General features: G+C 45.7%; 1 protein-coding gene across 2 annotated transcripts in view; it reads left to right on the plus strand.

The window, feature by feature from the left end:
- The window catches only part of LOC115162386 (RAC-alpha serine/threonine-protein kinase), a 44853-nt gene that overhangs the window by 6956 nt on the left and 22313 nt on the right, over positions 1-15584 (plus strand). For both annotated transcript variants that reach the window (XM_029713640.1, XM_029713639.1), the window contains exon 2: positions 5863-6030. In XM_029713640.1, the coding sequence (XP_029569500.1) occupies positions 5985-6030 (46 nt within the window). In that variant the 5' untranslated portion in view covers positions 5863-5984. The remainder of the gene's footprint in view (positions 1-5862; positions 6031-15584) is intronic.

The following is a 15584-nucleotide window of genomic DNA, read 5'->3' on the forward strand; positions in this document are numbered from 1 at the left end:
TCCCAGCCACCGCCAGAGAGGACTGGAGCACAATGTGCTACTGCAATAATTGAAATCATTTGATTCCAACACTGTAGTGTTTCCAATGAATATTGCTTCACTCATAACGATTTGTAAACAATTCAATGGATGTTGAAGGGACCGATCAGGCTGGCTTATTGGGGGATGTGCAGTATTAGGCCCAGGGCTCCTTCAGATGGGACTCCCAGCCTGTCAATATCCACTCTGCTTCCTGTTGTTGTCCTCAGCACCCAGTGATGAGGTCACGGTAACCGGCCTCTTTTGTGATGATAGCCTGATGGCGCTCTGGAGGATAAGTAGATTTCAGTGGATGGTATGAGATAGTCATCTACTGTGGCTCCCTCAACGGGGCTGGCTATCCAGTAAAAGGCATGCATGGGAATTGATTGTGCTCTGCATCCACATAAAGCTCAAAGATGTCTTTCTATTCCATTTCACGGGATGGGAAGGTTGTGTCTTGATGGTGGAACAGGTTTCCCCCCTGAAATGGCAGCGAAACTGATGGCCCATGGAAGGGGATTTCTGCAGGCCCTTACACTTGTCACAGGACTGCCATTATAATCCAAGATGGCGTAGCAGTCAGATGTCTTTGTCCTGTCGTGTCCCTTGTATACATTTTTTCTTTGCATATCCTTTTAAAATATTTTCCTATACCTGAACTTCTAAATACTCTCCTGCAACCCGCCTCACCCAATGTGGCGTCGATCTGTTTTTTTTTTCTAAAGTATTTCTATTTACTTCGGATCTGGAATCCCTCAACTGAAGCTGGCCAGCTAACTACCTACCAGCTATCAGTCAGCAAACCATTGCTAGCGGTCATCAGCTAACCTTTAACTCGGAAAGCTCTCGCCAGTTCGAACAACGTGACTCAAACCAGAGCATAACGGACCTATTATTTAATTTTTTCTCCCCCATATCCCCGGATTCCTACCTCCAAACTCTGAACATTTTCATCTGGATCTTCGCAACTAGCTAACCGCAATCCCGGGTGACTACTCCTGGCTAGCGTTTCCATCCCGGAGCAAGCACCAATTAGCCTGAAGCTAGCCCGGCCAGGGCTTCTGTGCTACCACCGAAGCCCACTCCTGGGCTACAATATCCGGACCCCTTCTACTGCCGGAACGGGGCACGGAACCCCGCCGATCCTCTACGACTGGAATACCGACATAATCTGCCCGAGGATTCTAACAGGCCCCTCAGGCGCGACGTCCGCTGAAGGCCCATTCTGCTAACCGCGGCCTACTAGCTACCTAGAGCTACTTGGAACCCTACTAATTCCACGACTGGTCTATCGACGTCACCGCGCGAAGAGGCAAAAACAGACTTAACCCCCATCGTGACGTCCCCCAACTGCTTGCTTGCTAGCCCCGGTCTGCTAACTGCTAGCTTGCTTAGCCCCGGTCTGCTAACTGCTAGCTTGCTTAGCCCCGGTCTGCTAACTGCTAGCTTGTTTAGCCCCGGTCTGCTAACTGCTAGCTTGTTTAGCCCCGGTCTGCTAACCACTCACTGGACCCATATGTTCACTTGGCTACGCATGCCTCTCTCTAATATCAATATGCCTCGTCCATTACTGTCCTGGTTAGTGATTACTGTCTTATTTCACTGTAGAGCCTCTAGCCCTGCTCAATATGCCTTAACCAACCATGTTGTTCCACCTCCTACATATGCGATGACATCACCTGGTTTAAATGTTTCTAGAGACTATATCTCTCTCATCATTACTCCAATGCCTAGGTTTACCTCCAATGTACTCACATCCTACCTTACCTTTGTCTGTACACTATGCCTTGAATCTATGCTATCGTGCCCAGAAACCTGCTCCTTTTACTCTCTGTTCCAAACGTGCTAGACGGCCAGTTCTGATAGCCTTTAGCTGTACCCTTATCTTACTTCTCCTCTGTTCCTCTGGTGATGTGGAGGTTAATCCAGGTCCTGCAGTGCCTAGCTCCACTCCCACTCCCCAGGTGCTCTCATTTGTTGACTTCTGTAACTGTAAAAGCCTTGGTTTCATGCATGTTAACATTAGAAGCCTACTCCCTAAGTTTGCTTTACTCACTGCTTTAGCACACTCTGCCAACCCGGATGTCTTAGCCGTGTCTGAATCCTGGCTTAGGAAAACCACCAAAAACCCTGAAATCTCCATCGCTAACTATAACATTTTCCGCCAAGATAGAACTGCCAAAGGGGGCGGTGTTGCAATCTCTTCAAAGGGGGTGACACTCTAGACCCAAACTGCTACAGACCTATATCTATCCTACCCTGTCTTTCTAAGGTCTTCGAAAGCCAAGTTAACCTGTCTGGGAACCTTGCGTCCCACCTAGTCAACAGCCAGTGGAATCGCGTCGCGCGAAATACAAATACCTCATAAATGCTATAACTTCAATTTCTCAAACATATGACTATTTTACACCATTTCATAGATACACCTCTCCTGAATCGAACCGCGTTGTCCGATTTTCAAAAAGGCTTTACAGCAAAAGCAAAACATTAGATTATGTTAGGAGAGTACCCAGCCAGAAATAATCACACTGCCATTTTCAAAGCAACTAGCATGCATCACAAATACCCAAAACACAGCTAAATGCAGCACTACCCTTTGACAATCTTCATCAGATGACACTCCTAGGACATCATGTTACACAATACATGCATGTTTTGTTCGATAAAGTTCAGATTTATATATAAAAACAGCATTTTACATCGGCACGTGACGTTCAGAAAATATTTTCCCTCAAATGCTTTCGGTGAATCAGCGCTACAATTTACAAAATTACTATTCGAAAACATTGTTAAAATATAATATTGTCATTCAAAGAACTATAGATTAACATCTCGTGAATATAACCACATTGCCAGATTTAAAAATAACTTTACTGGGAAATCACACTTTGCAATAAACGAGGTGCTATGCTCAGAAAAATAGGCTAGGCGATACAGGTTAGCGCCATCTTGGAACCATCTAAAATCAAATATACTATTGTAAATATTCCCTTACCTTTGATTATCTTCATCAGAAGGCACTTCCAGGTCCACAACAAATGTAGTTTTGTTCGAAAAAGTTAATAATTTATGTCCCAATAGCTCCTTCTTGTTAGCGCGTTCCGAAGGCTACACATAATGTACTGAAGTGCGCGGGACTTGTCGTCACGAATGTGCAAAAAATATATATTTATGTTCGTTCAAACGTTGTATAACCATTCTTTTGGGCCTTTTTCAATCAGAGCTTCAATAATATTCAAGGCGGACGATTGCATTGTCTTACTAAACGTTTCGGAATGAAAAGGTACCCATGGGCGCCCGCGTCATAGTAGTAATGGCCCTCCCCCTATGACCAACTTTCCTGGCCTCTCGTTCGGTCAGTTTTTACCGGAGAAGACTCAAACCACTTTGTAAAGACTGTTGACATCTAGTGGAAGCCTTCTGCCTTCTTGTATACTTATGCTAAAATATTTATTTAAATGAATCCTAACTCACGGCGTGTTTCATAGGGAAAGTGTTGAAGGTGATTCCACAAATCAGATTTCCACTTCCTGCATGGAATCTTCTCAGGTTTTGGCCTGCCATATGAGTTCTGTTATACACAGACACCATTCAAACAGATTTAGAAACTTGAGTGTTTTCTATCAAAGACTGAGAAAGTAAAATGGACTCTTCACGCGCGCACCCGTCTCATTGTTCTCAGATCGACCACTTACCAAATGCGCTACTGTTTTTCAGACAGTTACTGCAGAGTCATCATTCAACGTTCTGGCGCCTTCTGGGAGCCTATGGGAGCCTTAGAAAGTGTCACGTTACAGCAGAGATCCTTTGTTTTGGATAGAGATGGCCAAGAAATGGTCAGAGAGGGCGCTTCCTGTTTGGAATCTTCTCAGGTTTTGGCCTGCCATATGAGTTCTGTTATACTCACAGACACCATTCAAACAGTTTTAGAAACTTTAGGATGTTTTCTATCAAAATCAAAATGATATGCATATTCTAGTTACTGGGCAGGAGTAGTAACCAGATTAAATCGGGTGCGATTATTATCCGGCCGTGCAAATACTGCCCCCTAGCCCCAACAGGTTAACAGATTACCGACCATTTCGAATCCCACCGTACCTTCTCCGCTATGCAATCTGATTTCAGAGCTGGTCATGGGTGCACCTCAGCCACGCTCAAGGTCCTAAACGATATCATAACCGCCATCGATAGGAGACATTACTGTGCAGCCGTATTCATCGACCTGGCCAAGGCTTTCGACTCTGTCAATCACCACATTCTTATTGGCAGACTCGACAGCCTTGGTTTCTCAAATGATTGCCTCGCCTGGTTTACCAACTATTTCTCTGATAGAGTTCAGTGTGTCAAATCGGAGGGCCTGTTGTCCGAACCTCTTGCAGTCTCTATGGGTGTGCCACATGGTTCAATTCTCGGGCCGACTCTCTTCTCTGTATACATCAATGATGTTGCTGTATACTTCTGGCCCCTCTTTGGACACTGTTAACTAACCTCCAGACGAGCTTCAATGCCATACAACTCTCCTTCCGTGGCCTCCAACTGCTCTTAAACGCAAGTAAAACTAAATGCATGCTATTCAATCGATCACTGCGTGCACCTGCTCGCCCGTCCAGCATCACTACTCTGGACGGCTCTGACTTAGAATACGTGGACAACTACAAATACCTGGGTGTCTGGTTAGACTGTAAAGTCTCCTTCTAGACTCACATTAAGCATCTCAAATCCAAAATTAAATCTAGAATCGGCTTCCTATATCGCAACAAAGCATCCTTCACTCATGCTGCCAAACATACCCTCGTAAAACTGACCATCCTACCGATCCTCGACTTCGGTGATGTCATCTATAAAATAGCCTCCAACGCTCTACTCAACAAACTGGATGCAGTCTATCACAGTGCCATCCGTTTTGTCACCAAAGCCCCATACACTACCCACCATTGCGACCTGTACGCTCTCGTTGTTTGGCCCTCGCTTCATACTCGTCGCCAAACCCACTGGCTACAGGTTATCTACAAGTCTCTGCTAGGTAAAGCCCCGCCTTATCTCAGCTCACTGGTCACCATAGCAGCACCCACTCGTAGCACGCACTCCAGCAGGTATATCTCACTGGTCACCCCCAAAGCCAATTCCTCCTTTGGTCATCTTTCCTTCCAGTTCTCTGCTGCCATGACTGGAACGAACTGCAAAAATCTCTGAAGCTGGAGACTCATATCTCCCTCACTAGCTTTAAGCACCAGCTGTCAGAGCTGCTCACAGATCACTGCATCTGTAAATAGCCCATCCAACTACCTCATCCCCATACTGTATTTTATTTATCTTGCTCCTTTACACCCCACTATCTTTACTTGCACATTCATCTTCTGCACATCTACCATTCCAGTGTTTAATTGCTTTATTGTAATTACTTCGCCACCATGGCCTATTTATTGCCTTAACTTACCTCATTTGCACTCACTGTATATAGACTCTTTGTTTTCTTTTGTTCTACTATATTATTGACTGTATGTTTTTTGTTTATTCCATGTGTAACTCTGTGTTGTATGTGTCAAATTGCTATGCTTTTTCTTGGCCAGGTCGCAGTTGCAAATGAGAACTTGTTCTCAACTAGCCTACCTGGTTAAATAAAAAAAATTGTTTAGAAGTGGTTTCCCCTGTGGTGAAGTCGGAGGTTCTGATTAGATCCTCGTGTGCGAGTGATACTGAACTGGAGTAGTACCCACCACAACTATTTTCCACTGTCTGAACAGACTAACTTGTTTTCACTGAGTTGTACAGATGTTCACTCGGGGGTTAATGTTATTGTCCAGATGAGGCTAAGCTTTACTCTTCCCTTGACACTTATAGGTAACTGGTGAAAAGACGGCCCCAGACTCCAGGCTCCTGCCCTGGCCTGAGCGAAGAACACTTGGGGACAGAGCTGTGTCTCTCCCTGTCACAACCCTGGACACACCAACCTGCACTCCAACATGACTGATGTGGCGATAGTGAAGGAGGGATGGCTGCACAAAAGAGGTGAGTGGGTTTGGACCATTTCCCTGTATCAACAGATGCTTTACTCCTTATTTTATCACAACATGTGCATGACTGCTGACCCTGCTAGCAGCTCTAACTGTGTGGTGGGCGTGATCCTGTTTGGACGAGGAGGCATTCCTCAGATACCTGCTGACTTTGTGTGTGTGTGTGTGCACGTGCGCCTCAAAGCTGGGGCTATAGCTCCCCCACATAGGGCAAGGGGAATCTTCCAGCACAGAGAGGGATCAGGGGTGTGGTCCCAGGGACAGGGGCTCCGGGGACAGATAGACTTAGGAATATGTCACTAGGGGCCAGATTCAGACTTAGGAAATGTACGCCTTTCCTACGCACTTCTCAGTAGTTGGTATTCAGACTTACCTTATGCAGGTGTGTAACAGGCTTTGCAGGTGTGGTTCCCTTGCGCTCGCTGAATACATTTAATTAAACAGCTGAAAACCCTCCCACTTGCTGGCCAACAGATTTTCTCGTGGCGTTTTCATTCAATAGTGTTCTCTGTACATTAATCTAAAGCCTTCCCATTACATTTAGTGTACCTCTTTTTAATTAGAATTTTCTCGACAGACTATATGGAGAGAACTGTTCAGAGTATTAGGGATCAATTAAATAAAGCCATGTAAATACACACATGTTCTTCTCCTTTTTAGCACTGCTTGTTAGATCTAAAAATACTCAAATCTTGTATATTATTTAGGGTTAGGAAAGTATATTTATTTGGAGAGCCTTTATGCACAAAATATATTAGAGAATCAAAAATAGTTTGATTCATCCTGAATGTTGCCATGTTCAATTGTTCAATCCATGTAATATTGGAAGGTGAGAAAAGTGTACAATAGGGGTTGAACAGTAGTCTATATAGTGGTCTATATAGTGGTCTATATAGTGGTCTATATAGTGGTCTATATAGTGGTCTATATAGTGGTCTATATAGTGGTCTATATAGTGGTCTATATAGTGGTCTATATAGTGGTCTATATAGTGGTCTATATAGTGGTCTATATAGTGGTCTATATAGTGGTCTATAAAGTGGTCTATATAGTGGTCTATATAGTGGTCTATATAGTGGTCTATATAGTGGTCTATATAGTGGTCTATATAGTGGTCTATATAGTGGTCTATAAATCTAACCTCATAATTCTCACTTATCATGGAACTCTGACAACGGTCCAGTTGTTGTGCTCCAGGTTTAAACTCTGCCATGTATGATCTGCCTTCCATAGTGCGTGGAGAATAGCGTTATTTCCAGCGGGAAAAATAAAGTAGATGTGGTTCCACTTGGAACCGACAGGTTGTTCCACCTTATTCATGGTGTCATTGCACGTAAAGGTGGTGGAGTTACGAGGAAATGAAGTCAAGGTCAGAATACACCGTATCTGTAGACACACCTCTGCCACATATTCATTTCTTTGATCTCAAACGAATAGCGGGTGAAGGTGTGTCTATTCGCACGCTTAAATTCAAGGTCAAAATACGCATAGAGAGAAGTGCATAGAAAGGGAATTATGTTCCATTTACATACGCTTAACTCGGGTCGGAATTCCTCCCTAGAAGAGGAGAGTCCCAGAGGCTGTAAGCCAGGGAACAGCACGCTACGCAGTATGCTCTCCCTAAGGCCTCAGCAGGAACACAACAGGGCCCTGTGTCGTAACATAGTCACCCGAGGCAGGCTGACCTAGACCCATGCACACTGATGCAACCCCTGACGATGCTTCCCTGGGGTGGAGAGAGCAACACTAGGTATTACTGACTTCTCGTTTCAAAAAGAACCTCCGTGCTTTACATGAAACACCAAGGTAATCAATATCTGGCACCCTTGGATCCTTGGGACATGGCCAGAGGTTGAGGAACACAGCTCAGTCTGATGCCTTCAGATGTAAGATATGTTTGTCTGGATAACCAGAGGCAATATATGACAAACCAAACATGGAGACAAATAACAAGGAAAAATTGAACAGCATTTGCCTTGTTGGAAGTATATGGACCAAAGTTCATCATTTAGAAGAGTTCGGATTAATAACAAATGTTAGATAAGGAGGGTCTTTCTAAGGGTGTCTAGTTCTTCTGACCGGGTCAATTTTTTGTTTACATCATGCATGTGATTTTAACATCTTTACCTCACTGTTGACACACTTGTTAAGTTAACATACCGTATGACTATTTCCGCTATTCCTTGCCAGAGTGATAAGGAAGCGTGGAGTTGTCTGAAAGATTGCCAGCGTAAAATGTCAAATAGTGACAGGGGGGGAGAAACAAGCTCCTTGAGCTAAAGTCACATCTTAACCTTGAATTATTGAAGAACAAAGAAAATATACAAACAAACAAGCCTTCAGGAATAGGGAGTTGGCATGCTGTCATACCCTAGCAGCTGTGCCCGGTGAAGTGTCACCCAGAGCAACTCTGTTTTGATTGGAGGGCGTCTGCCTGCTTGCTGCCCGTTACATGACAGAATGGATTTTAATGTCACGTCACTGTCACCCCGTCTCTGCCCCGGTGCCACAGCACAGAAGGTGAGTCTGCAGTAACGAGCTTCTGCTGGCCATCACCATTAGCCAGCCGCCCTTATTCTGTGAACCTTTTAGTTTGATCTGACTCTCTAACCCTACCACTACCATGTCTTATGATGGCACCGTTTAATATTGTGGACTGCAGTCACAGGACGATGCAGGACTGATGTCTACAACTCATTACAGTGTATGTTTGATGGCACGTGATTGAGGCAGGCTTCTGCAGCATTCTGAAGGGACTTCCAGGTAGGTGGCAGTGCTGTTGACTGGCTTGCCCAGTGCCCCAGAAATGCCCCTTTAATGACGTGCTGTCGCGACTGCATTCCATGCTCCAGACAAGGCCACAGAGTGAAGCAGCTCAGGTCTAGCCTGGCTGGGAGCTGAGAACATCCATACCACCCTTAACCCTCCTAACCCTGATTCCTGTTTGGCAGAGTAAAGAAAGTAGATTCCACCCAGTCTAAGCCACAGAACGGCCAGTGTTCTGTATCTTTGTTCCAGATAGGCCCAGCTCAGTTGGGTGATCCCCAACATCAGGCCACACCCACTCCATCAGCCTTCCCACTCCATCACTGACATGCATTTTTAGTCTGACAATCATTTCTTTTGTCATTCATCTGACATTGAAAAACCACTGCCTCCATCCAGGATTTTGGGACACAATCTCAATGTGGCCGTACCCTAATCTGTAAATCAGGGGTCCCCAACTAGCGGCCCTTGAGTCAAATTTGTTGTTGAATTTTCGTTGTTGGACGTAAGACTGTAAAAATACCAGGAAACCAGCTCCAAGTGATTTTTAATTTTGGAAATCTATTCCCAAATATTTCCACACATAAGAGATGTATGTGATAGTGTACTAATAATAATTCATTTGATTTATATAGTGCTGTTCTACCAACTGAGGTACTCAACACGCTTTACAAAGTGGTGGGAAACTCACCTCATCCACCAGCAATGTGTAGCACCCACCTCAGTGATGCATTTTTGTGCCCGAACGCTCACCACACATCAGGTGGAGAGGTGAGGAGTAATATATGCCAATTAGGAATGAAGGGGGATGATTAGCTGGCCATGTTGGGGAATTTAGCTACTCCTACAATAATTGCAATGGGATTTTGAATGACCACAGAGAGTCAGGACAACCGTTTTAACGTCCCATCCGAAAGACTGCACCCTACTCAGGGCAATGTCCCCAAATGTAATTAAGGTTTGAAATGATTTTGTAAAAATATTTGTTTTATGTTCTGGTCCCCTGACCATCCGCTCAAGGAAAAAATGGTATCTAGTTGATGATCCCTGCTGTAAATGTTTTGGATCTCCTTGACACCAACCACACAGTTTACATTGTACCTCTAGTGGTGGCAGCAGTCAAGTGCTCTTCTAAAGCCTATTTCTCTAAAGTTTCCATCAAAGGCGGAGTGCATCATCCAACATCAGAGGCAGATTGCAGGTTCTTTAGATTCCATTTGAGCGCCGTGGCCAATAACTCAGTGAAGTGTAACAGAACTGTGCTCGTTATCCCTCTCTCTTCCAGGCAGCCCTTGTTCATTGGACTCATTTGCTCTCTGACAAGTATAAAGAGCTGACCCCCTCGTTAGGCTAACGAAGGCCACAACAACTGTTGAATTTGGGTAGCCCGCTCAGCTGGCTCGGAGGCGAGAGCAGAGCGAGGGAGGGAGCGGAGGGAGCGGAGGGAGTGAGGGAGCAGAGAGGAGAGGAGAGGAAAGAGAGCTCCAGCACACAGGTTTTTATGATGTTCCCAGAACATCATCACTGCGTGCAGTCCGTTACTCACTTACCCAGCCTGCCTCAAACAGGGTGTTCGGTTTAGTCTTTGTGTCACACTGACTCATGGGTTGATGCTTATTGGATGATTTACTCCATGGGATCACATGACTGGACACCTGCGAGTCACAAAACCATTATCCCAGAAACCCTAGACCCACTCCAATTTGCATACCGCATCAACAGATCCACAGATGAAGCAATATTCTATTGCACTCCACACTGCCCTTTCGCACCTGGATAAAAGGAACACCTATGTGAGAATGCTATTCATTGACGACAGCTCAGCTTTCAACACCATAGTGCCCTCAAAGGTCATCACTAAGCTAAGTACCCCGGGACTACACACCTCCCTCTGCAACTGGACTTCCTGACGGCCCGCCCCCAGGTGGTAAGGGATAGGTAACAGCACATCTGCCACGCTGATCCTCAACACGGGGGCCCCTCAGGGGTGCATGCTCAGTCCCTTCCTGTACTCACTGTTCACTCATGACTGCACGGCCAGGCACGACTTCAACACCATCCTTAAGTTTGCTGATGACACAACAGTGGTAGGCCTGATCACCGACAATGATGAGACAGCCTATAAGGAGGAGGTCAGAGACTTGACTGTGTCGTGCAAGGACAACAACCTCTCCCTCAATGTGATCAAGACAAAGGAGATGATTGTGGACTACAGGAAAAGGAGGACCGAGCACACCCCCATTCTCATCGACGGGGCTGTAGTGGAGCAGGTTGAGAGCTTCAAGTTCCTTGGTGTCCACATCACTAACAAACTATCATGGTCCAAACACACCAAGACAGTTGTGAAGAGGGCACGACAACCTATTCCCCCGCAGGATACTGAAAAGATTTAGCATGGGTCCTCAGATCCTCAAAAGGTTTTACAGCTGCACCATCGAGAGCACCCTGACAGATTGCATTACTGCCTGGTATGGCAACTGCTCAGCCGCCGACCGCAAGGCACTACAGAGGGTAGTTTGTACGGCCCAGTACATCACCGGGGCCAAACTTCCTGCCATCCAGGACCTCTATACCAGGCGGTGTCAGAGGAAGGCCCTAAAAATTGTCAGACTGTTCTCTCTGCTACCGCACGGCAAGCGGTACCGGAGCGCCAAGTCTAGGTCCAAGAGGCTTCTAAACAGCTTCTACCACCAAGACATAAGACCCCTGAACAGCTAATCAAATGGCTACCCAGACTATTTGCATTGCCCCCCCCCCTTCTACGCTGCTGCTACTCTCTTATCTATGCATAGTCGCTTTAATAGCTCTACCTACATGTACATATTACCTCAACACCGGTGCCCCCGCACATTGACTCTGTACCGGTACCCCCTGTATGTAGCCCTGTTATTATTTACTGCTGCTCTTTAATTAGTTGTTGTTATTATCTCTTTCTTAATATCTAAAAACATTTTTTTTTATTTTTTTTATTAACTGCATTGTTGGGTAAGGGCTTGTAAGTAAGCATTTCACTAAGGTTTACACCCCAGCTAGCACAGTGGATCGAGGCTGAGAGTCGGGGCACTCAGCTGTAGGTCAGACTCGGCCGACGTCATGTAGCAGGAGTCTGGGCCGCCTTCGGCAGTATTACTTATGGCTAGGATGCCGGGACTGAGATCTGGCCCAAATGTATTATTTGGCTCTCGTGCCGATTGTAGCTACTCTCTGGCAGATGATTACACTGAATGCTTTATATAATTAACTTTTCATAATTTCATTTTTTTATTTTCCTCATTGTTTCTATGATCAATAAACACAATTAACATTTTAAAGAAATTCTTTGAGAGTCCTGTGTAGTATTTTGATACTTCGTGCAAGGCAATTGATAAGAATTTAAAATGCTGTGGATGGAGCCTGCCGAGTGGCGCAGCGATCTAAGACAATGCATCGCTGTACAAACTGCATTTCTACAGATGCTGGTTTGAGACCCATGCCATCTGCGCCCGGGAGACCCATGAGGCATCTCACAATTGGCCCAGTGTCATCCGAGTTAGTGGAGGGTTTGGCCGGCCGGGATGTCCTTGTCCAATCGCGCTGTAGCGACTCCTGTAGTGGGCTAGGCGCGTGCACACTGACACGGTCACCATGGTGTTACCTTCGACACAAAATGTTTTTTTGTGGATGGGTATAATTTGTATGTGTAATATTTAAATAAATGTAGTATCAGGCCACTTCTGGGGGGATTCTGGTAAGATGCCGACAAATTCTGCAGAATTCCGGTAGACGGAAACGGCCGAAGAGGGACGTTTCTGGGCCGATTCCTCATCGCTAGCTGGGACCTGTTGTATTCGGCGCATGTGACAAATTTGATTTCATCTAGCCAGCTTTCTAGCATAGTAGCTAATAGCTAGCAAACACCACAGATGAAAGTGTTAGTTAACGTAATCTTTGCTAACAGGTATCTGCTTATCTAGCTTGCTTATTGCATGCGTGTCGACACAAGCCTTATTATTAGTGACATAACTAATCTAATATTTGCAACAGACGTTTGATTTTGGTCACTGTGTCAATTCATCCGTTTCTCAATACTGTACATTCATGTTGACGTGAGCTAGCTTGTTGCTACTGCAGATTTTTCCCAGCTAGACATTCCTCGGCATTGTGCAGTGTTTGTGGCTCGGACGGTGAGGGGTTGCTGGCATAGCAGCAGCTTTGCTATGTAGAGGGACTATAGGCTAAGCTGATAGAGAAGGGCTGATAGCCGATAAACTAGACTAGAAGAGGCCGATATCGGCCCGATACATCGGTTCAGGCATATTATCAGTCGTTTTGTGTGTGTGTGTGTGTGTGTGTGTGTGTGTGTGTGTGTGTGTGTGTACAGTCGTGGCAAAACGTTTTGAGAATGACACAAATATTAATTTTCACAAAGTCTGCTGCCTCAGTTTGTATGATGGCAATTTGCATATACTCCAGAATGTTATGAAGAGTGATCAGATGAATTGCAAAGTCCCTCTTTGCCATGCAAATGAACTGAATCCCCCCAAAAAAACATTTCCACTGCATTTCAGCCCTGCCACTAAAGGACCAGCTGACATCATGTCAGTGATTCTCTCGTTAACACGGGTGTGAGTGTTGACGAGGACAAGGCTGGAGATCACTCTGTCATGCTGATTGAGTTCGAATAACAGACTGGAAGCTTCAAAAGGAGGGTGGTGCCTGGAATCATTGTTCTTCCTCTGTCAACCACGGTTACCTGCAAGGAAACACATGCCGTCATCATTGCTTTGCACAAAAAGGGCTTCACAGGCAAGGATATTGCTGCCAGTAAGATTGCACCTAAATCAACCATTTATCGGATCAAGAATTTCAAGGAGAGCAGTTCAATTGTTGTGAAGAAGGCTTCAGGGCGCCCAAGAAAGTCCAGCAAGCGCCAGGACCGTCTCCTAAAGTTCATTCAGCTGCGGGATCGGGGCACCACCAGTACAGAGCTTGCTCAGGAATGGCAGCAGGCAGGTGTGAGTGCATCTGCACGCACAATGAGGCAAAGACTTTTGGAAGATGGCCTGGTGTCAAGAAGGGCAGCAAAGAAGCCACTTCTCTCCAGGAAAACATCAGGGACAGACTGATATTCTGCAAAAGGTACAGGGATTGGACTGCTGAGGACTGGGGTAAAGTCATTTTCTCTGATGAATCCCCTTTCCAATTGTTCGGGGCATCTGGAAAAAAGCTTGTCCGGAGAAGACAAGTGAGCGCTACCATCAGTCCTGTGTCATGCCAACAGTAAAGCATCCTGAGATCATTCATGTGTGGGGTTGCTTCTCAGCCATGCGAGTGGGCTCAATCACAATTTTGCCTAAGAACACAGCCATGAATAAAGAATGGTACCAACACATCCTCCGAGAGCAACTTCTCCCAACCATCCAGGAACAGTTTGGTGATGAACAATGCCTTTTCCAGCATGATGGAGCACCTTGCCATAAGGCAAAAGTGATAACTAAGTGGCTCGGGGAACAAAACCTCGATATTTTGGGTCCATGGTCAGGAAACTCCCCAGACCTTAATCCCATTGAGAACTTGGTCAATCCTCAAGAGGCGGGTGGACAAACATAAACCCACAAATTCTGACAAACTCCAAGCATTGATTATGCAAGAACGGGCTGCCATCAGTCAGGATGTGGTCCAGAAGTTAATTGACAGCATGCCAGGGCAGATTGCAGAGGTCTTGAAAAAGAAGGGTCAACACTGCAAATATTGACTCTTTTGAATCAACATCATGTAATTGTCAATAAAAGCCTTTGACACTTATGAAATGCTTGTAATTATACTTCAGTATTCCATAGTAATATCTGACAAAAATATCTAAAGACAATGAACCAGCAAACTTTGAAAATTAATATTTGTGTCATTCTCAACTTTTGGCCACGACTGCATGCATGCATGCATGTTTTTGAGTACCTAGTATGGTTGCATCTCGTAGAACCACACATCATTTTGAAACTTGTTTTTACACTTCTTTCAAGATAGATTTTCTCAGTATCAAAGCAGTAAAAGGGAACTGGGTGTGTTCTGTTTTTGCTTTTCAAAGGAACCGACCCAACTGATTAACTCTGTCTCATGACACTGCAATGCTGATCACCCCAGGACTTTGTCTGGCTGCCAGCTTTACCAACAGGCTCGCCTCGCCTAGTCTCCTTCACACACACCCTTCATTAGGTTACAGCCTGCCATGGGCCACACACTGGTCCTGCTCATACACATACACACACACCACCTCACTATAGCAGCAGGGGCTGCCCCAGGGCCTTTATGCCCTGTCCACACTCACACCACCCAGCTAGCTAAAACTGTACCGGTAACCAAACTTTAAACGCCAGAAGCAGAGTCAAGGGCAGCAGCAGAGGGTCGCTGCCCAGGAGGGGAGTGCTCTGCCTGGTGTCTGGGCGTCAGCAGGGCCCCCTGCTCTGGGTAATGGGAAGCAGCCTCCTGCTAAATGTGGTGGAGATAAGTACATTGTCTGGGTACAGCTGTCGACAGGCAGGCTGGATGGTAGGGGAACAGGAGGCCAGGGAGAGCCACCTCCGTCACTTGTCTCCGCTCGCAGTGAGCCCGCTGTGTGCTTACTTTTCTGTGCAACATCCTCCTGCTCCACAACTGTGGCGCCTGGCTGTGCTCCCCCTACCCCTCTCTCTCTCTGTATTTGTCACTTACTCTCTTTCTTCAATTCTCTCTGTCCCCTTTTTCTCTCTCTACCCCATATCCTGCTTCCTACTCCCACTCTCTTCCTCCTCTCCCTCTTTCTTAATC

This window comes from Salmo trutta, chromosome 25, assembly GCF_901001165.1.
Source record: "Salmo trutta chromosome 25, fSalTru1.1, whole genome shotgun sequence".
NCBI lineage: Eukaryota > Metazoa > Chordata > Actinopteri > Salmoniformes > Salmonidae > Salmo > Salmo trutta.